The sequence below is a fragment of the Anas platyrhynchos genome, chromosome 5 (genome assembly GCF_047663525.1).
Source record: "Anas platyrhynchos isolate ZD024472 breed Pekin duck chromosome 5, IASCAAS_PekinDuck_T2T, whole genome shotgun sequence".
In the NCBI taxonomy this organism is placed as follows: Eukaryota; Metazoa; Chordata; class Aves; order Anseriformes; family Anatidae; genus Anas; species Anas platyrhynchos.
Window position 1 is genome coordinate 6,594,351 of NC_092591.1, and position 21,832 is coordinate 6,616,182.

Genomic DNA, 21,832 nt, shown 5'->3' on the forward strand with positions numbered 1-21,832 from the left:
GATTGCTTTATAAGCCTCCTGCTACTACTTGCACAATATTTTTTTCATTCTGTTTTGTGAGACTCTGCTACCCTGGGCAGAGGGATCTCACCTGCAGGGAGGGAGAACACAGTGTGTCATGGAGCTGGGACCAACTTTTGTCTGTGCCCTGGCAAATGAGGCTTCTGTTGCATCTCCTGGTCTCAGGCTGGCTGCTTGTATCTTGACAAACCTTGTTTTCAGGACAAAACAGAGTGTTCCTCGTTGCACTGGAGACCTTATATTTCAAAAGAAGTGAGAAAAGATTCTCTTTGTGAATGTGAAAGCAGGAGTCTAACAGCACTGTCCACAGAGGTTGGTAGAAAAATGATACACACTGAAGGATGATTTGGAAACTGATGTGAACAAGGATTTTGCCCTAAGTCCTGAAATCTTGATAGTCCATAAATCAGTTTGAGGGACTGTACGTATATGCTATAAATACTATGTGTTTTGAGAGAGTAATTTCTTTTCAAAGTTGCATGTCTCCCCAGTGAACTGAAATTTAGACAAAAATGGTGCCTGGTATCACTAAAGCTGAAGTTTTTGGGGGAATGTTTTCCATGTTAATGGAGACAGAGGGCTGTTAAAACACACCTGCTGTGAGCCAGTGCAATAGGCAGCCCCTGCAAACCCCAAATTAATCCTGAATCAAAGCTAAATATTTAATTCAGTTGTTTTTTGTTTTGTTTTGTTTTGTTTTCTGAGGGGTGTGTGTGTGTGTGTGTTATTTTTCTTAGAGGGTGGAAAATACAGTATCCATACAATCAACATTATGATAGGATTTTCCCTACTTTCCATGATTTGCATCCCACTGATGGAGATATGTCACTTCTGCTCTGGAGCTGGAGTCACGTCAGTAGGACGTCCTATCTTCCTTTCTTTAAATGCATTCCTTCTGCTCATGCTAACAAATTCCCAGCAGTTTGAAAACAACTTCTTGACTTCAGCAAGCAATCTGAGGCTGGGGAGCAGCACGGTGGTGGTGTGTGTCGTCTGCCCAGAGCATCTCCTCTTTGCTCTCTCCACAATGTGCACACAAATCATAAAATAAAATGGCTTGGGTGGAAGGGACCTTAAACATCACCCAGCTCCATCCCTCCTGCCATGGGCAGCGATGCCACCCACTAGATCAGGCTGCCCACAAAGGTGTGTTAAATGCACCTCCGTGAGGGAAGTCGGCGCTGTTGATGGGGAAGGCTTGCTTTTCTTTTTGTCTGACCAGGAAAAGGTGACTGCACAACAGCAGAAATGGTTTGAAACGCTGCTATTTAGTCATCCCTCCAGAGAGCTCTATTTTCAGAGTTCCCATTCTGCACGGCTTGTCAATACTCACGAGGTGTGAAGCTCCTCTTAGCTAATTTTATCCTTGTAATTTGGGGGTGTACAGAGGGGGTGCTTTTCTTTTCCCCCTTTAAGTGAGGTTTCTGTGTGACAGTTGACTCAAACTTCAGGGCTTCTCAGCAGTGACTTTGCTAAAATTTAGTTGGTGAAAAAAAAAAGAGAAACAAGACCTTAATTAAAAATGTAACTGAAAACTGAAAAGCTGCTAACCTCAAAACAAACAACCACCACCAACAAACCCCCTCGTTTCGAGGACGGCTTGACTGACACTGGGATGGAGTCTCAAATCCCTACAATTCTAGTCTGTATCTCTGCCTCATTTAGATTAAATGACAACAAGTCTTTAGGGAACAGCACTGACCGTTTCCTGTTTTCTGTGGTTTAAGGTCAAAAGGTGATTTATATCAGAAACAGGAGTTTACCCCAGCACAGGTGGTATTTTGAGAGACTGAAACAATTTCAATGGGATAAGATAATAGGGAAGAAATAAGCATATAATGCACTAAACAGGTAGAAGTGAATCTTTTGAGACAATTCTGTGTGTTTAGTGTAATAACTGCTTCATTTATCTGACAAACTGGAACACTATTAACCAGTTTTTCTTTTAAAATTTATTTTATTTTTATCATTATTTCTTCTAGCAAGAAGAAGAGCGTTGAATGGAAGAGACCGTTCAACACTCAAGGCTCCTTTAGAAAATAAGAAACTTGATTCCTCCTTTTTTCTTAAAAATACTGAATAATTTGAAGCATGGATGCTTAATTTACTGTATAATTAAGGGTGTGCATGAGAGTACATACAGCTACATATGTTATCATGTGTTGGTAGGATCTTTCAAAACAATCTCCTAACGTTGCCTTACTTTTTCAGGTGGATTTGGAGCCAGAAGGTAAAGTGTTTGTCGTCATAACCCTTACCGGCAGCTTCACAGAAGGTAAGGGCCTTATTTTTGGCTTGTTTTGGTTAACAGCTCACCTTTGGCGTGTGCTATTGCCATCGGTCACCAAGCAGTGTGCAAGTGAACACCTTTGCCCACGCATGCTGCACGTTGTTGCACACCAAAGGCTTCTCAAGCGGCTGGCAAGTTCGGAAGGGCTGCTGCTAACCTCACATGCTGCAGTCCATCTGGTCTGCTTGTTGCTCTGATCTCGGGCCCAGGGAGTTGATTCATGCTCAGCCTGCTTTATTTATCTGAAGTTGTCCTTCAAACGGATTGTTTTTGTCACTTGTACTTTTCACCTGCGTGCCTCTTGAAGGGCGAGATCAGGAGCGTGTAGAGCATGTTTCAGACATCTGGATGGCTTTTGTTCCGTAATGATTCCCATCTACTTCACGTGCATTTCTGTTCCCAGAGTTCACTTTGCACAGGAAACTCGGAAAAAATTTTAGTGCAAAAGCTGCCCTGAAAAAGTATCCAGGCAGATACTTCTTTCCATAACCATCTTTTATAGCGTGATGGTTTTAATTTCCCTGCTGTTTGTTGAGATAGCAGTGAACTCTGGTGGAAGCTTGGATGTCGGCTGTGATGGAGGAACCCAGGAAATCTGGAACAGGGCTTAAAAAAAAAAAAAAAGATGATGATTTTCCTTAGACCTTTACTGTTGTTACTTGTTTTAGCTGCAGCCTGGAACTTTGGGGGATGTTTTCTGTACAGGAGCCAAGAATCAAGGCAAGACCTGCTCCACTGCCCTTTACCTTCGGTCTCGGGGTGCTGGATTTCTAACGCTTTCTCTCATTCTACACAGGATCAGAGGGAGCACCAGGGCTGCTGCAGGGGCAGCTCACCCTGCTACCACTGTGTCCTGGAGGCCAGGAGGGCTCAGGGTGCTGCAGGGGCTGCTGGTGGCTCACATAGCTCACGTGTTGCGTTAGCTGCCCAGGACAAAGCGTGTCAAAACCCCTGCCTTTTGTTTTTCAAACGCAGGTTTGAAAGTAAGCTCGTGATTTGCTCTGACCCTTTTGGGGAGCTGCGTCTCTGCTGGTTCTGCAGCCTGCTGTGGTGGGTAGGGAGCTGACAAAGAGCTCAGCTCGTCAGAGGTGGTGCATACCACAGGTGTGTGCTGCTCTTTGCAGGGCAGCTGCAGCCTTTTAAAGCGTTTGAGCTCAACGTGTGACCAGCTGAGCTGTACCTGAGTGCCAGGCAAGGGTTTGCAGAGAGGTGGCGTGCTCTGAAGCAGCAGGGTTTTGCAGGTATCTCTGCACACAGCCTGGGGCTGCTCATACCCATAGGGACCATGAGCAGGGTGTAATGCTGCTTGCAGGAGGTGTGTTAGGGGAGAGCAGCAAGCCTGGCTTTGACCCCTAAGGAAATGTATGGTCTGGGAGTGCTGGAGAAGACAGGGAGCATCATACCACTGTGCTGAACTTTTCCAAGTAAATATCAGGTGGCTTTGTGCCTCTGCCTGTCCCTGGGGCAGCACAGGTGCACACCTGCATTTTAGCTTCTCTATTGCATGTCCACAAATGACCAACAGCAAGAAGGAGGAGAGACAACTGTTTGAAGCGCATCTCAGGAGGCTGAAGGAGCTTTAGTCAGTGCTGTTATCTCCTGTTTACTGACCAGAGCTAGAGAGAAGAGAGAATAATGCCCAGAGGTGCTGCAAGGACCTTTCCCTGGCTTGTTTTGGTGGCTTAGCAGAAGGAACCTCCAGGCTAATATGGTGTCTCAGATGCGTGTAAGTGGAGAGCTGTTCTTCAAGACGTGATGCACTGGGGGAAACCATGGGTGGGGGAGAGGGACTGTTGGTTAGGGAGGAGTGGGGATGCTTTGTGCAGCCATGGCTCAAGGCAGCAGGCCAGGTGAGTAGCGGGGGTGTTGGTCTGGGCCTGAGCTGGTGGGGAATGGGCTCTTTGGCATCTCGTCTCCCAGTACAGCATTACAGCACATGGTAGTGCTGCTGGTGGGAGCAAAGGCCTCTGGTGAGCAGTGTGTCATTGATTTGTAGGGTGTCCTGATGTTCTTAGGCTAGAATTGATGCAAGAAGTCAAATAGCATCATTTTGTATACAGTGAAAGCCACTGGCTTCTTGCTACAGCAGCGATGCAGTCTGCTCCTCTTGTTTTCAGAGGATTAGGGAATAAGAGTGGAGGGGAGAACAGCCCCTTGGCAGGGCATTGCAGCAGGGCAGAGAAGGGCAGAGTTCAGTTTTCTGTTGAAACTCACTTTCTGTGTAAATCTGGGCCGCCCACAAAGTATTGCTTCAACTTTCAGTTCTTTATCTGTCAAAGAACGCGCATTTTTTTCCATCTACATATGGAGGCTGGGGTCTGGTGAGCACCCTTGTGGCACACAATGCAGGCAGATCATTTACCATTTCTCCTCTTAGGGACACTCCCTACAGCTGTGCTTTGGCAGGGGACTGTAGGGGACGTGCGAATGTCTTTTTGGAGTTAATTTGGGAAGAGCAAATTTGGGAAGATCCCTGGTTTGTCACCAGGGATCAGGGAGGATACAAAGGTGTGCTAGGAGGAGCTGACTCTTCTTGGAAGACTGGAGGCTCCTAGACAGCAACAGGGGTGAGAAGACATTAGAAATAGTGTTAATTGTCTAAGTTTTGTTGCTACTGGGATCTCAAAGGTGAGAGATGGAGAACTTGGATGTCAGTACTGCTTCTGCTTTCAGAGGAAAACGGGCAATGTTGGCAATAGTTCACTTCTCTTTCCTCTGTAGTAACTGGAAGAGCAGGAAGACGAAGGGGCTCTTGGGGCTTTTCTTGACTGGTCAGTCCCATGGGGTGGTCATATTCAGGGTTTCCAAGAGCAGACATAATCCAGGGCAAGTCTAAGTGCAGGTACTGTACTGCGCTTCTTTCAAGTTGGGAAGTTGAGGCATCAGTCAGGGAAGGGTTTCTGAAAACTATTGAGATATTTTTTATAATATCGTGTTTTATTTTATTGTTTCCTCTTTTTTTTTTTTTTTTTTCTCCCCAGAAATGTGGAGATAGAGGTTTATTGGAAATTACATTTTTGGAAAGCAGCCTGTCAATCACTCACAACTTGAAAGCCCAAAAGGTGGCTTCCCTCTTGTTTGCCCCAGTTGAGAGGACAACTGCTACCGCGTCCTCATTGCTGGTTATGGCCAGCTTGGCAGGGCCCATGTGAAGGCTGCCTGTGTCTATACGTACACATAAAACCCAACTACCTACATTAGGAGTTTGCATTAGACTCCACGCAGGGAGTTTCAAGCAATGGGATGTTTTAGGACTTCTGTTCATTTTCTTGTGACTCAAACACAGTGTAATTCTGGTGCGTTTCCTGCTTTGAAATGTAGCCAGCAGCTGCGACATGGTGTTGAACTAAAAAAAAAGTCAGCTAAAGTAAAAAGAAGGATGTGCCAGTGTCAGTAGATCCACTTTTTGAGCCATCCGTGTGCTTCCACAGCATCTCCTTCTGACTTCTGTCAATAGACAGTGGTGGAGAAAGGAGAAAAAAAAACATAATGGGGTTAGTGTGAACTGTGGGGAGACTCTAACTTTGAGAAAACCTCTGAAAGCTCTCGCTGAGCAAAGGTAGAGGGAGGGTCAGTGCCTATTGCCGGTGTTCACACCAACTGGCCAACGTGTGAATTGTTTGAGAGGTGTTTTCTTGCAGAGCTAGCTGTTTGTCTATAGAAATGACCAAGTTCACTGAACCTCAGCCACTATTATGTGATTCTGGTAAAGTGAAAGACCACAAAAGTAACTAAAGAGAGGGACAGAGAGGAGGGGAGGGAGGAAGAAAGAAGTCCCAGACATTAGATGCACCTGAGACTCAATTATTTCGCTGTCCTAGAAAAAGTACCCAAAATAGACAGTCCCGGTGGTGCTGGCAGCTTGTACTTTCTGGCTTTGGGAGTGGTTGTTTTCTGTCTGATGAAAAGTTCTTTTGACCAAAAATATAATTTGGTTCTGCCTTATTCGCTGTGAGAACAGAGGAAGAGGACGGCGCTTCTGTGGCCGAAAGAAGTGTTGACGTGTTGTGAAGACGAGTGCAGTGCAGAAAATACACAGTTGGTAACAGATTAGTCCTTTGTAAATTCCTCCATGCCCATCTGTCACTGCCTCCTGAGGTGTTTTGGCATGGCCAGAAGCAGCAGAGCCATGTTTGGGAGCCCGTTTGTAGGATTTCCACGTGTCCAGCTGGGCCTGGCTGTGGTAAGGGTCCCCAGGGGAGGCAGGGATGAGGCTGTCTGCCTTCCTTTACTTATTTTAAATCCAGCACTGGGTTAGTGGCTTTCTTTTAGTGCTGATGTTCCTACTTCATCCTCAGACCTTTCTTCTCACAGGGATAGCAATGAGACAGGAGCTTTTTCAGCAGCTTGAAACCCCCCCAAATTTTAAATGTTATGTTTCCCTTGGAGCCTCTTGCTTCCTCTAAGGGAAACTCCTGTGAACACGGCTCTTCTGCCCATCGGTGGTACCCTGCTGTTCTGAGCCAGGGAACTTCGCCTGTTCCAGCTGGTACAAATAGAGCTCATTTTTCAGGAGGAGAAAGGAGCAAAGCGAGAGAGGCCTAGTGAAATTTCCCCTGCCCACTTTTATTTTCCATACTATGTGTATGTGTTGCTGTGCTAAGCCATATCCGATTATATTAACCCCCCTCACTTGGATGATATTTCCTGTGCAAACTGAGGATGGAAATCTCCTTACCTCAGGAGCAGGTTTACCTCTCAGAGGCACGACCGTGGTCCTGCTGGCGGTGTGTGAGGGGCCCCGGCACTGCTCTCCTCTGCCCCTCATCTCCTTAACAGGCCTGAGACCCTTTCTCTTTTGAAACTAAATAAAGTGGCTTCTGCTAGAGATGCCTTTGCTGTGAATTTGCTATGTCTATGAACACAAGGTGTGTTTTCAGCTGGGGATCGGAGCGGGGAGCAGCGGGACCAAGCAGTGCTGCCGTGAGGCCGTCTGGCTCTACCACAGCCCTGAGGACCACGGCTCTTGAGGAGGCTCTTCAGGAGCCCCAGCACTCCTGGAAGGCAGCTGGAAGCACCCTGGCATGAAGACAAAGTTGTCAAGAGGCAGCTCCATGCCTCCAGCCCCATGTGGCTGAGGTCTGTGGCACAAATCTTTGGGGTCAGGATGGGCACCGTGAGGCCCCTGGCGTGCACCTGCAGGACGATGTGTGCCTCTCTCCCTTCCAGCACTGGAGCCCTCCAGCTGCTTTGCCTACAACACTGCCCTGCCCAGGGTTTGCCATCTCTCTGGCTTATTTGCTATTTTTAATTTTGAGCAAAGCTAATGAAAGTAATACAAAGTAATGATTTGACTGAATTAATGAATGAAGCAAACTCCGTAGAAAATGAAGTGCTTCTATTTCAGTGCTTTGAACTCTTGTAATTTGCCTTTTTTTTTTTTTTCTGACATTGCCACTCAAAGTGATAATTCTGGCTTGAGGTTCAGTTTTAATTTCAGTGTTGTGAGGTAAGTGATGGTTGTGTGTTTTTTTTTTTTTTCTTTCTTTCAGCGTCAGGAAAGACAAGGAAAAATTTGAGTTCTGGGCAAGAAATAGAACAAAGAGAATATTGAAAAGCCAAGCGGTGGAGCAGATATAGCACCCCTTGCTAAATATTTAATGTAGGTAGGCTTTGCAGCAGCAAGGAAGCCTGAACCTGCCTCTGAAGCAGGAAACGTTTCTTCAGCTTGCAGCTGTCACGTGGCGTGTTTGGGATGGTTTGTTCTCAAGCACCAGCTTTGTCTTCTGCTGTTGTTTTTCTTAGAACACATTGTTGTTGTTTTTTTCTGATGTGAAATGGTTTTTGTCTTAAGAAATAGCATTTCCTCAGACAGGCACCAGCAAAGACCTGCAGCCCCAAAGTTTTAAGTGGGTACAGCCTTTGTGCTAAAAAGGGCTGCTCTGCGTGCGGCTGCTCAGCCCCACCAAAGCTCCGTGGCAGACACATTATTAGTTTCTTGCACAAGGCAGAGAAAAAAAGATGTTTACTAGTCCTCAGTGACCTGCGGTAATAACTGTTTTCAGCCTGTTTTTTAGAGGCAGGGGAGTAATTATTTGAAACTGGGAACCAAGAATGAAAAAATGTCTTGTTCTCAGCTGCTGGCCAGTTGGGCAACTCTTCTGTTTTGGGTCACTAGCCCGAGCCAGGCAGTTTTCAAGCATGTATTGGATGCTGCCCAGAGATCCTGCTGATCTGAGCAGGAAATATCAGTGTGGGACAGGGTAAAAATTTGTTTTGCTGCTTTAGGTGCACAGCCTGAGAACAAGGAGGTCTTTAATGATGAGCCCAAAGTCTTACATGGGACAGAGCAGCCGGGGAAGCATTTTTCTACACTCCTGTAATTTTTTTCCCCGATGCCTGATTGCTTTACACTGGTCACAAATGTGCGTGCTTCAGGCAAGGGATTTCCAGGTGCAGCCTGTGTTGGGTCAGCCCTACTCTTTGAGAAGGGAATAGGTCAGAGCAATGTAGAGTTGGGGAAATGTTGGGGAAAAATCCCCCCAAAGTGCACCCTTGAGAAGATTGTGTCCTTATGGAGACCAGGAGCATCACCAAAGATGCTCTGCGCTCCTGAATCAGCCAGGCCAGTGGGAGTGAGAGTGGCTCCGTAGGTGTCACTAAGCCAAGGACTTAGCTCCATGAGATGAGCACAAGGATGTAAAAAATCTTCAGCAGCTCTGAAGATCCAAGGAGAGAATTTCAAAGTCAGAGCAACCACAAAGGACAGCTTGGAGATCCTTTTGGCAGGGAGGTGCCTTTGGGTGATCTGAGAAGCATCGTTTGGGCTATGAAATGCTGGGAGCAGAAGGGGCTGGACCACATCTTCTGTAGGACAGCCTCGTGTTTGCCCTGTTCAGACTTACACTGGCTTGGGGAGCCACTGTGAGGCAGCCCAGCCTTGAAAGATAGATAATGTGGGCAAGCTTGAGGGTACTGAAGAGTTATTACTGTTAATGGTGGAAGGATAGTCTGAACAATTTCTTTTTAAAAGGAAATTGAAGTTTTTAAACTTTGCACAGTGAATTTCAAATATAAGTAATGCAGGGAGAACCTGATTTTTTTTTTTTTTTTTTTGTACCCTGGCATTCTTACATCTTACAAATGACTCTCCTCCATTAAAATTTTTTATTTTTGCCTTTGCTCGGTGTTATGGAGGGGGCTCTAATGCAGAGAGGTGGACAGCCCCCAGCCCGTTGTGCAGTCACAAGACCACCTTTATTTCCTGGGAGATGACTGATTTGAGCTCCACAGGTAGAGCAGTAAATGTAAAGCTGAGGGATTCTTGTAGTAATTCATGGCTTGCCGACATCTGCCACCTGTGTAGATATCCAGACACCATAGAAATACAACAAACAGCAATATTAGGGTTAACTTGACTTCCAGTGGGCTGTGTTTTGTCTAGGCTCTGCAAACCTAAATATAAATATGCAAGCTTGCAATCTGCTGTGGGATTTCAGTGTTCCTGGCCGTAATGAGGAACAGAGATTTTATTTTGCTGTGATTCCTGGAAGAAGTGACGGTGGTTCCCAGAGGAGCTGCATCTATCTGCTTGGCCTTGGAGGACAGCGCTGTGCCGGAGCGGGTGTTTGTGCTGCAGCACAGCGGAGTGGCAAACGTGGGTTGGAAGGAGCTGGGCATGAAGCTGCTGGAGGCTGGGACCCTGATTCTGCGGCCGGGGATGACGACAGCAGCCCTGCCCTCGCTGCTCCCTGCCTGGTGATCATCCTCTGCTGATGGGGGCACCTGGATCACAGCCTGCACCAGGATGGAGGTGGGGTGATGGAGGACATCAGCACACCTTCTGGCTGTGCTCGCCTTCCCCTAGACCACAATTCCTGAGGTACCTGACTGATCAAATAGGCGAATGGCTTACCAAAAGCCCAAGGACTTTACATAGCATCACCCTGTAAACCTGCAGCAGAAAAAAAGCTATACAGTTTGCTGCTGTTGTTTTTCTTAGGTTTTGTTTTGTTTTAACCTCACCTCCACCAACTATTAAATCAGGCACTGTACCATTTAATATCCAGGCCTGACAACTCTGGGTTTTGGAGGAGACTGCTCGTTTGGATGGTGCCACAACAGGCAAGGGTTTTCCTCGTGTCTGGCAGCCCTGCCCGTAAGGAGCCCAGAAGCCTCTGGCACCTGGGGCAGCGTTGGACTCGGTGTGTGAGGAGATCTGCCAGGACTGTCAGCATCAGAGGACGTGTGTGGTAACAAAATCCCAGTGGTTCACAGTGCTTAATTACCTGAGTTTACCTGGAAGGTGTTCATCGGTCGTTAGTGCTTGCAGGGGGCAAAGGTATGGCCACCGATCACTCTGACCATGCTGATAAGAGGAGGACTGACAGCACCAATCTGCTGCTTCTTGTAGATGTCGCGGCAGTGAATTCCTGCACTCTGTGGGGCTGGGATGATGCAAAGCCTTGGGAAATTTCCCCACAATCCTAAGAAAGCCTTTGGGGAGGGAAATAAAGGGTCTGGGCTGAGCTGATCAGTGCCAGACAAGGTAGGAAGAAATACAGGGACATCTGCCACCTACATGCAACCCTAAATGTGCTCAGAATTTTTTTGCTATTTAAACCTTGCCTTTCCCATCTTCTCTACCTTTTAATTTGCTTTCTAAGGTGAGATAGCAACCTTTCTGGGAGAGCTGCTGGCAGCCAAGCAGAACGGGGTCTTCAGCCTTCAGTAAGCTGCAGTTAAGCACAGCTCGTCTTCTAGTGGTGCTTTCAGAGGTGGATCCTAATGCTCACAATTTATACGCCCCTGTTTTGGGCTGTTCCTGAGTGTTCCCAGCTTGACATGCTGTCTGATGGGGTTTAGTGCCAGCTGTTTTATGTTTGTTTTCTGGAATGCTTCAGCCGAAATGATTCAGTTGTTTTGCAGAACGAGATGCTGGATCAAAATACGGCTTTGAACAAAAAGATCCCGGTGTCGTTCTGCCAGAGTGACCTCAGGCTTGGCAGAGGAGAGGGTGGGAGGGATGAGAGCCTCTGCAGCCTCCATCTGCCTTCTGCTGCCTTTGGGAAAAAAAAATATACCTGGGAGGAAGGACAGAGGACAAGAAGGAAGAAGGACAGAGAGAGAGAGAGAAAGAGAGGTGGAAGGAAAAAGGAGACTGGGCTGGGGGGAGATGATGGTGGAGGTGGCCAGAAGCTGCAGGGAACAAAGAGCCTCAAGAAGCTCAGAGGGTGGGTAGGGGAGAATAAGGACACGTGTGCTAGAGGAGCTGGGGGGACAGTAGAAGAGCAAGTTTTTATTCCAGAATCTCAGCTCTTTTCTCCCTTCAAGTTGTGAAACTTGTAGAGCCAGCACATCCCTCTGTCACCAGTGCTGGATCTGCTGCACAGATCCAGCCCTTTCCTCTGTTTCTTCCTTTGTTCCAGGGAGCGAGGACAACGCTGTGTGCATGGGACCAGCCCTGCTGGTGAGCTAGGGGAAGGCTGCCACAGTTTCTGTGGCTGTAACTTGTTTTCAGTGATGCTTTTCTTTATTTCAAAATCATCTTAAAAAGAAAAACCTTTTAATTTGAGGGATGTCACAGAAGCTACAAAATCAAACTCTCAAACGTCAGGAAATGCTGAAATTTGTGCCTGACACCTGGCCTTCCTATATGCTCGTGGTGCAGCCCCTGATAGCAGTCAGTGCAGAGCAGCCAAAGGCAGAGGAAGATGTCTCACCTCCAGCCTGCACAGCCCCGAGCACGTCAGGGATGGATGAAGAACCTGGCAGGAAGGCACGGCGCTGCTGTACGGGGGAAGAACTGCTTAACGCAGTGCAAGGACACTGTTGGGAGCATCAAGCCGTAGTCTGACTTTCATCTCCTGCCATTTGAGCCTAACCAAATTCCCTCCCCGTATGTTCCTGCTCCGTGAGGCGCTGGCAAGGAGATGAAAGGCGCTGCAGGCTTAGGTGTCTATCACAAGCTGGTGGAGAAAGTGGCTTCCTTCCCGCTCAGCCACCTCTGCGTCTTCATTAGTCGAGGTGGGTGAGATGGGAGAGCCCTCAGGGAGGCAGAGCACGTCCTCGGTGCTGCTGCTCTTACACCTCGTGGAAGGGGCCGGCCGTTTGTGGGAATGAAATGGGTTTGGTGGCTCTGGTGGCTGTTGGAGAGCTGGAGGAACCTGCAGGGCCCCTTCCCTCTGCGCAGAGATCCCGAGCCAAGGCAAGCAACGCCCTGCCCATGTGGCACCCAGCGCTTCCCAAGCTGTGGCTGCGTGGATTTGGGACATCTGCTTTTGAAATCTCAGAGATGTATCTCCAAAATGGAGAAATATGGATCACGGTGTGAAAAACCCTGTCGGGGGAGATACGGGGCGGTGGGAGCGGTCACGGCTGGCTGCGTTAGCCGGGCGGGAGGCTGTCTGGGGCAGATGTCTTTTCCAAACACTCCTCCTGGCCCACGGCCCTACAGGAAATCCCTCTGGGGAACAATGATAATCCACCAGCCCTGGGACAGGTGCAGTGTGTAGGGCAGAGCAGAAATGCTCCGTGCCACCTGCAGGAGAGCTTTTGGACAGGCTGCGAAGTGAAGCCAAACCTATCGCCGGGCTGAGCACTTGCAGACAGATGATTTCCTCGCCGCGTTACTGAGGTGGGACTGTCTTGACGAGAAGAGGCGCTGCCTTTTGGCAAGCCTCCTCACGGCAGCAATAAACTTGGAGCACAGGAGGCTGAATTTATTTATTTTCTGACAAACGCCTTGCTGCGGCGGCGTTTTGCTCAGCCCGTGGTGTGTGGGAACCTGCGTGGGAGAGCGACATGGTAAACAACCTGCTTTTTAAGGCTGTTGCAATTAGGGAACTGATTAGCAAGCTGCCACATGGAAATCTCGAGAGTACCAGGGATCGGCTGTGCAATCAGGGCTGAGTGTGCGGCCGGGCTGCTCGGGCTGGCTCGGTGTGATTTGGGTGACCAGGCGGCCAGGAGCTGCTGCTGGTGACTCAGGTGCTGGGCATCCCTCCAAGGGAGCACCGAGCAAATACCCAGCAAAGACCTGGAAAAGGCTGAGGCACCGCTGAGCTCTGCTGCACGGCCCCAAGAGCAGAAAAAGGGGAGTGTTGAAGCCACTTGTCCAACTTAGTTAACTTAACTTTCCCAATTAATTTCTTCCTGTCTAGGTTCCAGTTGTGCTGTTGGTTACAATTTGCTTTCCCACCGCAAGATGCAGTGCCCCAAGTAAGGAAACTTGAGGTTTGATCCCAGGGACGGCTGCAGTGTGCTGTAACGTGGCTGCAATTTGTCGAATTGCTGCAAGACCTCGGGTCCTGCTGGCTGCAAGCTGCTTGGTATTCCCATTTCAACAGGCTTTCTTTATGCTTTTTGTCTCATGTTACATAAAGAATATCTTTCTGGTGGTGCCCCTTCTCCGAGACAGATGTTGAGCCTGTATCTCTCTGGAAAAGCTGCATTGCTTAAACATAAAGGCACGGCTTCTAAGCAAATGGACTTGAGCGTGAAACCTTGTGCAGCCACGCTGGTTTTAATGCTCTTGGCTGATTTTGATCCTGAAGCTGGTCACGCAGCCCAGAAGAAGGATGTCCCTGGAGCATCTGCTTAAAAATAGCACGAAGCTGCATCTGGTTAAAAATAGCTGCCACTTGGAAACTCACGCTTTCCTGGGGAGGTAAGGCCTCCTTGCCGCGTGTTGTAACACTGACGGTGGAGCTACCGACGAGCATGAGCTGCTGGCTCTTACAACACACACGAGCCCCGAGGCGTCGGGATCAGGGGAAAGTTCAGGATCTCCCTGCTGGTTTGCCCAGCGTGCCAATTATGTGTTTCTCAAGGATTTTGCACAGGTGCTGCTAACTTTGCCCTATTAATGCTGTTACTCCATCGGTACTGCTCGTACCCTTCAGCCGGCGCAGCGTAGCTTGAGATCTTCTAAAACTTACGGTACGGAGGGCTTCTGGGGCATGGATTAATCATGGGAAAGATCAAAGTTGCTTTGTTAGTTTTATTTTCCTGTTTTTAATGAATAATACATTTAAATGGTTTCCTTTCCCAATAAATCACATCTCAACATTTTTCTCTTCGGTTTAATAGGTGGGAAGGACTAACAGGAGGTTTTACAATGGAAATTCACTTGCCTAAGCAGAAGGAAATAATAATGAGTATAATTGGCAAGGGGAGGAGAGAGAGGAATCGGTTCGTTAAGTCTTTAACGAGTGATGAAGGAAGAAGTACAAGGTAGTATTATTATTTATACATCTTCAAGCAAGAAGGAGGATTTTCCCCATCGTATAGTAAAACCAAGACTCAAAGAGGATGTGTGGCTCTATCCCAGCTGGGGAGGGGACACAGTTATTACTGTTGTGTGGGTCAGCTTCAGGTTTTGTTGTTGCGTGCTCCTAGCCCAGATCAGCATGACAGGACTGGGTTACGTTTGCACATGGAGTGAGGCCGGCAGGGCCAAGGGGCTGGGGAGGGGAAAGCATCGTGAGCAGGCAGCACGGGGCTGGGGCCGGGTGTCTTCGCCCAGCCCGGCTGCAGCTGGAAGATCACGTTCAGCTGCAGCCGGAGGGAAGCTCCCGTCTGTCATCTCGCTGGATGTGACCTGACTAATTTATCCTGCTTTTACACACCGCATGGGTATTGTGTGCCTCCTGCTGGGTACAGCACAGATATTAGTGGGTCTTCCAGTTACAGGGCCCATCTGGGGCTCCAGAGGGCTCCGTTCAGCGCTCCAGGGATCTGCTGTCTGTCAAGTCCCTCCTCCAGTTTAAAATTAAAAACCTTTTCCCCTGGCATCTCCTCCTTGTGCATGTTGAGGCAGTTCTTAGCTGTTATCACCCCAGCCTGGTATCTCTTTCAAACAAATATCACGAGGTTACCTTCTCCAAACTAACGCAGAAACTTGTAGAGGCAGAAAGACAAACTGAGCATAAGAAAAACGTTTCTTGCTGTTGGCAGAGAAACACGTAGGTGAAAAATGGAGCTGTCCTTTTCCTTCTCTCACTGTGGTGTGGCTGTAAGGAGAAGGAAGCACAGGGAAGTGGCTTTCCCATCAAACACATCCTCCTTGGCAGCCAGCATCTTTCCTGCAGCCTGTGGCCTGGGCAGCACAAACCAGCTGGCATGTGATGATTTCCATTTCAGAACCCGGTCTTTTGTGGCATGGGGTTGTTCATGTTCAGGGAAATCTTTCATTATTCTCCACATCCTGTTTCCTCTTCATTACTTGCTGTAGAAATGAATGAAAAAGCCTTACCATCATGTTTTGCAGCCCTGTACAACATGCTGCGGTGCCCTGCTTCCTAACTGTCAACATCCACAAGCAGACTTCTAAATAGATTAAAAAAAAAAAACACACACAGAATTTATAAGAGCAGATGTGGAAAATCAGATTTTTGAATTGCTCTGCGAGTGTCTGAAAAGCTGTGTGGCAATCATGATTAAAACTATGCAAAATAACCTCTGTAGTATTCGTAGCTGGTCTGTAGACTCCAAGTGGCAGCACAATACGCCCGTGCTGGTTGCTTGAAGTTTCTCAAGCTGCCTTCTTCCTCCTCTCTCACTTTCTCACAGGACTTATGCAAACAGACATAAAGCAGCTCTTCCTTCTTGAGCCTTAGCACTAGGCTCTGCCTTCCACTTCTCAGCCCTCTTCTCTCCTGTGGCCCCTTGGCAGCCACGTGCTGGGCTCTCCAGCTCCTCCAAGCTCGCCTCGTCCCTGGCACTGCTACATCCAAGTGCTAGAGACTGCGAAGCAAATTGAACTTCCCCAGAAGGTCCTGGTGCTAACTTGAGACGTGTCTGCTCAGCATCGTGATCTCTTCCTCACCTCCTGTTGCTGCCAGAGCTTTGGCGTCACGGTGTGATTCCAGAAATAAGCTTGTGATGGGATTTATGGCAGTAGCTGAACGCCGTCGTGTTCACTAGCACTGTTGCTTGAACTTTATTGATCCTGTTCTCACTGCTGCTGCGCTCCAAAATCATTATTCAGCCTCGATATTCAGACGCTGCTGATCACTTAGCGCTGAGGGTGAGAGCTAAGACGGGTTTGTCTTAAACTGGGCAGAAAAACAAGGGAGGGGATCTGCCCTACTTAAGCATGTGGACAAGAACCAAAGGCCTTGCCTTGGGTGTGTAATTCTGTGTGACCTGATGCTCTGTTTGGGGCAACAATGAATGCATGTGCTGTGCATCTCTGAGACTGCTGAGAACACTGCTTCGTACTCACAAGTGGGAAAACTCCTGGTTTTTGGAGTCAGAGCAAATTGCTCTATTATTCCTTCCTGTTCTTTCAGACAATATCGACTGGTTGACATCTTAAAAGATGAACTGCCCATTAAAATGGCTTTTCTGTCAAGTGCTGGTAGAAGACACCCCAGCCCCGCCAGCACAAGCTGGTTCTTTCTCTGGTCTTCATACCAAACTTCTGCTTTTAGAGGGAAAACAGCAGCTGGCTAAAACACGAGCCTCAGCCTCTATTTGATGTGCCACATGTCTGCCTTGCTGTAAGCCTCTGCTGGGATTTGAACTGATCTGTTTTTGTGCACAGACTGATAGAAATTGCAGGAGGACAGAAGCTCGCATGGATGTGAAGTGAAAGCGAACCACTACCCGTGTAGTTCAGAAGTTTCCTGGGGATGTGGCTGCTTGCCTTTGGCAGATTCACACGTCCAGGTAACTTATGAGTGAACTGAAGAGAAACCTTTGCAGTTCTTAAGAAAGGAAAGGCTTTCAATCTACAGCACATGTTGTGGGGAAGCAGAACAATCAGCCATGGAAGTACAGCTTCAGGTCGTAGCTTTTAAATCCTTTTCCCCTTTCAGAGCTGGGCTATCAGCTTCTTCAATGCTGCGTTGTGTTTATGGTGTTTTAATTAGGAAGGCTTCCTGTGGTTTGGACTATGCATGGGATTGCGATGATAAAACTCTTGGTTAACTGATACACCAAGTCTTTGTAAGGGATTTTTTCATAGCATACATGTTTTCCAGCTTGGAAAATAAACATCTGGGTTTAGCCTCTGTTTATTTTCAGTAAATAGGAAGGAGCCTGCTGTTAGGTGAGCACTGAGAGAGCTCCTGCACCACTGATGGCTGGAAAGGATGGGTGTGTGTTTTCCTTCCCAGTGTAGGTGATGGTTTTTGTATTCGTTTCCTAAACCCTCCCACTACTCGCTGCCAGGACATGGGCTAGGAGGGCCGTCAGCCCGATCCCAGCAGTTATTCTGTGCTGTGGTGCCGGTGAACGGCTGTAAGCTGCAGCCACTGGCCTCCAGTCTGCTCATGTGCTTTTTGCAGCCCAATGAGCCCTGTGCTTGGGCTCTGCTCCGTGCCTATATGGTGCTCAGTGTGATGGGATCTTGCTTGGGGTGCTCCTAGGGGAGCACAGGACAGCACACATACTGGTACTAATAAAACAGGCTTCGTTAAGTTTTAATCTATTGGCATTACTACTTAACATTGCTTTTTGGGTATCTTTCTTTCAAAGGCAAGTTTTATTGACATGTGCTGAACTATAACACTAGAAAGCTTCACGTGCCAGGGCGTACCCGAATACTTTGTAGTGCCAGCGTTACGGCAGCAGGGCTGAGATTGATTTTTGATGGGGGAGCTCTGACACGCTCTGACTGCTCCGAGGCGAGCAGGGGCTCCGCAGCACGTCATGCTGCAGCTTCTTCGTTTGTCTTACTGCTGTAGTTACACCACCACTTAAGGACTTAACTGAAAGAAACCCTTGGAATAAATACATAAATAAAAACTGTTCCAGAAAGGCTTGTTGAGAAATGACTTCATGTGTCTCTCCAGCAGAGCTTGCTTTGTCTTTCCTGCACTAGGGGCAGCTGAGCTCCAGCCAGGACTGCTGGAAGGAGCAGTGGGTAGTGGCACTGGGCAATATGGATAAATAACTTTGTTACAGCAGTTGTGCTTAATTGTCCTAAAGGTATGCGATGGGGAAAGGGGGGTTATCTGTCTGGGAAGGTGGGATCGGGTGGGCTCAGGGGCAGGGTGACTGCTCTGCTGGCTGGGTGAGTACGGCACCAGTGCCTGCAGCCATCCCCGGCTGACTCGGTGGGTTATTTATTCTCCTCTCCCTCCACACGCAGAATTTCCACTGCCATAAACACGTGTTAGGCCTGAGTGGAGAGGAGGAAAGGGGAAGAGGCTTTTTAGTACTTAGCTTTGTAGTCGCTTTTACAGATAGCCAGGCGCAGTAAGTACCCCATAGTTAAAGATGTCCAAATTTAACCATCAGTGCAGACAACTCCCTTCACTGGGTAATTGCTTGCTTGTTTTTCTAGCAGTATGTGGACATCCGAACCATTCGTGGTGGTTTGTTGCTTCACCAGAGATTAGAGGCTTTTCAAGGTCTGGGTCTTCCTCAAGTGGTCTGGAGCCGCTTTGTTTGGTAAAATCCTGTCAGCACACGAGCAGAAAATCTATATTCTGTAGGAAACTCCAGAGACTGTGAGCAGAAAGACTTCTGCAGTGACCTTACACCCTGTGACACTAAATGGCCACCCTGTCCGAGAGCAGGCACAAGCACTGGGTGGGTGATTTCGGCCCACAGCGTCCTGAGAGCGATGCTGTGGGCGATTTGGCATAGGTGGTGCTTGTGTGCTGAGGAATTGCCGTCCTGGTGAGGGCTGGCTGTCGGGATTAAGGTGGTTTTGGTGCTAAGGATAGCTGCTGGTGGTGGTCCGCCATTTCAGAATCACCTGGGCCTTGTTGTCGGAGGGCTGAACTCACCCGCTCTGTGCTGTGGTGTGAGGGGTCGGGGAGCGCTCAGGCCCTCTGAAGGAGGAATTTATTCTGTGGGACGTGGCCGTGTGTTTGGATCAACCAGATCGCCTGGTGGATGGCCTCCTGCAGCCCTGAGGTGTGCTGGGCTCTCCCTCCCGTTTTCACTCCAGACAGCATCGGGAAATGGGGAGAGCATGGACCCAAAAGAGCCGATTGCATGTTGCAAGTAGCGCGGGAGTCAGTCTCCTGCTTAGCAAACCCTAAAGTTTCTGTAACTTAATGTGGTATGAACGTAAGCATGGGTGAGGATCACCTGGAAGACCTGCACCTGGAGAAATGCACAGGATAATGCAACGGTGTAATGTGGGAAAACGTGAATTTTGAGGAATGTTTTAAATATTAATGGCCCTTTGTGAACCATATCAGAACCGCGGGCTGCCTGCAAGCAGGCCGAGCCCCGGGCCGCACCGTGTGTCCCGCCTGGTAGCCCCATGGGCTGCTTTGCTCTTCTCCACCCGGGGACTGCTTGTGGATGGGGGCTTTTATCCCGTTTTCCATTCCTTGGAAGGTCTCCTATGCGTGCTGAGCTCCAGGCCAGAAAACGTTGCCAACTGAGGTTTTTGGCCCTGATCCAGAAAAACACTTAAGTGTAAGCTTACACCTAGACAAAGGGTAAGTGTGCTGGAATTTAAAGGTGGGCAAATTCCAAAATAATGGAAGGAAAATTCTGTTTGTTTTTTTTTTTAATTTTTTATTCTCTCGCACGAAGTTTGAGCTCAGCGAAGGCACTGGCTTCCTCTTTAGGGGAAGAAGGATGAACTGGTTGACCTCTTGAAGTTCTCCTCAGCCGTGTTTTCCGTGGTAGATAACAAGGCTATTGAAACGGCGCAGTGATGATTGAATGTTTGGAAGGGATATTAAACCTCCGCACGTCAGCTTGCACTTCTGGAGATCAAAATGACATCTTGTGTGGGGGAAAGAGGCGAATTATCTCACAGCTGCAGGGTTCCTCCATCTTGCTGTCATGTGTTCCTGGTTGCCCACCGACAGAGGCAGGATGCTGAACTAGATGGGCCAATGTTGTGATTCCGCCTGGCAATTCCTGTGGTCACTTGAGTCCTGTTGGCTTCAGTGAGAATTAAACACACATTTAAGCACTTCCCTAGAAGGGCAGGCTTTTCTACACCTGTCTTTCTGAGCAACTGCTTGAAGCTCGGCAGCGAGGAAGGCAGGTTTCTTTTTAAGTGCTTGGATGAGCCATACCACATCCTTTTCTGTTTTAATGGGAAAATCCTAATTTACAGTGTGCTTCCATTTTAGAAATAAATGCAAGCTGTTTCGCAGTCAGGCCAAGCTCCGTGTCACAGTTAAGTCACTGGGGATGAAGTTTCCAGTCGGTGCCTCTGGAGGGGCTGCGCACACAAATGGGTAGGAGCATGCAGCAGAAAGAAAAGCAAAACTGAGCTTTATGGCCGGCTTTGCTTCGAAACCTGTGTGGCAGGAACACTCAGAAGAATACATCATGTGGCTTGCATCCCTTTGAAGTGGCTGGGTTCAGCGCTGATGGGATGGCTTCCCTAATCTCCACTCTTACAGAAAGGACCAGGAAACACGCCTGTGATGTGGGACTCTTGCACTTCAAGCCTTGATCAAGTCGATGGCTTTTTTTTTTTTTCTTTTGGCAGTTAATCAACAAAGCTAGTTGAAAGCAGGGAAATGCTCTGCCCCCTTTTTATGGGCAAATGAAGTGGTACGAGAACAGCTGCGTCTGGGTACTGCTGCTGATCAGCTGCTCTGGGACGATCAGAGGGCTGGGAAGTTTACAGACCGCCTGCTCTTCCTGTGGCATTACATCCATGCAGAGGGGTTTGGCAATAGCTGGCTTTTGTCTTGCAGCGATCTGCCCTTGAAACAGGCATCCTGAGTGTGCTGGTGCACGCTGTCCTGCTGCATACTCCAGCATGTGTCCCCAGGGTGCACTTGTTAGGAGGGCCTAATCCTATCCTCTGGAAAGCAACTGACTTGAACACTGCAAATTTCATTTCTTTCTTCTGAGGCAAGTGTGGCCCAGATGAGGCTTTGATCTGGGAAGCTCAGATGAGTGTGACCTGGTCTGTGCAAGGATCCCAGAAGCCAGATGGCTGCGATTTTTAAGACAGATGTCTGCTGCTGTATGTGAATGACTTTCTGGATCCAGGGCTCAGTTCTGTGTTGTAAGAGTGACTTGTTTTGTGTAAACTGAGCTTTGCTCGGGAATTGTTATATGGCTGAAGTAAACCTGCTTTTAAAAATAAACAAATCAATAACAGTAAGTTTTGAGATGATTGAGTTTTTCAGTGCCAACAGCTCCTGGGGTGTTGCTCTCCAGAACTATAAAATATTACCTGTCCTTTGCTAAATGAGCCCTTTAAAGAAAGCGGAGAATGACACAATACCAAACAGCAAAGTCACTACAAATGGTGATAGTGAAGCGTAGCATGAGAATACTGAAGGAGGATAAACACTATTCAGCAAGCGAGTGATGGCTTTGGCTCAGCACCACCGCACGGGGCTGGTCAGTCAGTTGCATGCAGGCACATTTTCAGAAGTTATTACCCAAAGAGCTGTGAGTTGTGATAACTCATTAGCCTTGAGCTTCTGGTCTGTTTACACCTTATGAATCAATGTGTTAGTGACATGTCTCAACATGGGAGAGGAGCGAGAGGCAGATGGGAAGAAGCAGTTATTTCTAGATTTTGGCCTTTGCCATTAACGTACCCTGTTGCTTTTCCCAGATGCTTTCCTTGCGCTGGATCCTAATTATCCAACTTCTAAACCAGGGATGTAATCGTGATCTTTGAAAGAA

The 21,832-nt window shown here is 48.1% G+C and overlaps 1 protein-coding gene across 2 annotated transcripts in view; it reads left to right on the plus strand.

Moving 5' to 3' along the window:
* The window catches only part of PRKCH (protein kinase C eta), a 113,250-nt gene that overhangs the window by 25,443 nt on the left and 65,975 nt on the right, over positions 1–21,832 (plus strand). Inside the window, exon 2 of one of the 2 annotated variants that reach the window (XM_027458011.3) lies at positions 2,233–2,296. In XM_027458011.3, coding sequence (XP_027313812.1) covers positions 2,233–2,296 — 64 coding nt within the window. Of the gene's footprint in view, positions 1–2,232; positions 2,297–16,872; positions 16,925–21,832 lie in introns of those variants that run through there. The other variant, XM_038179950.2, reaches the window with a different exon arrangement.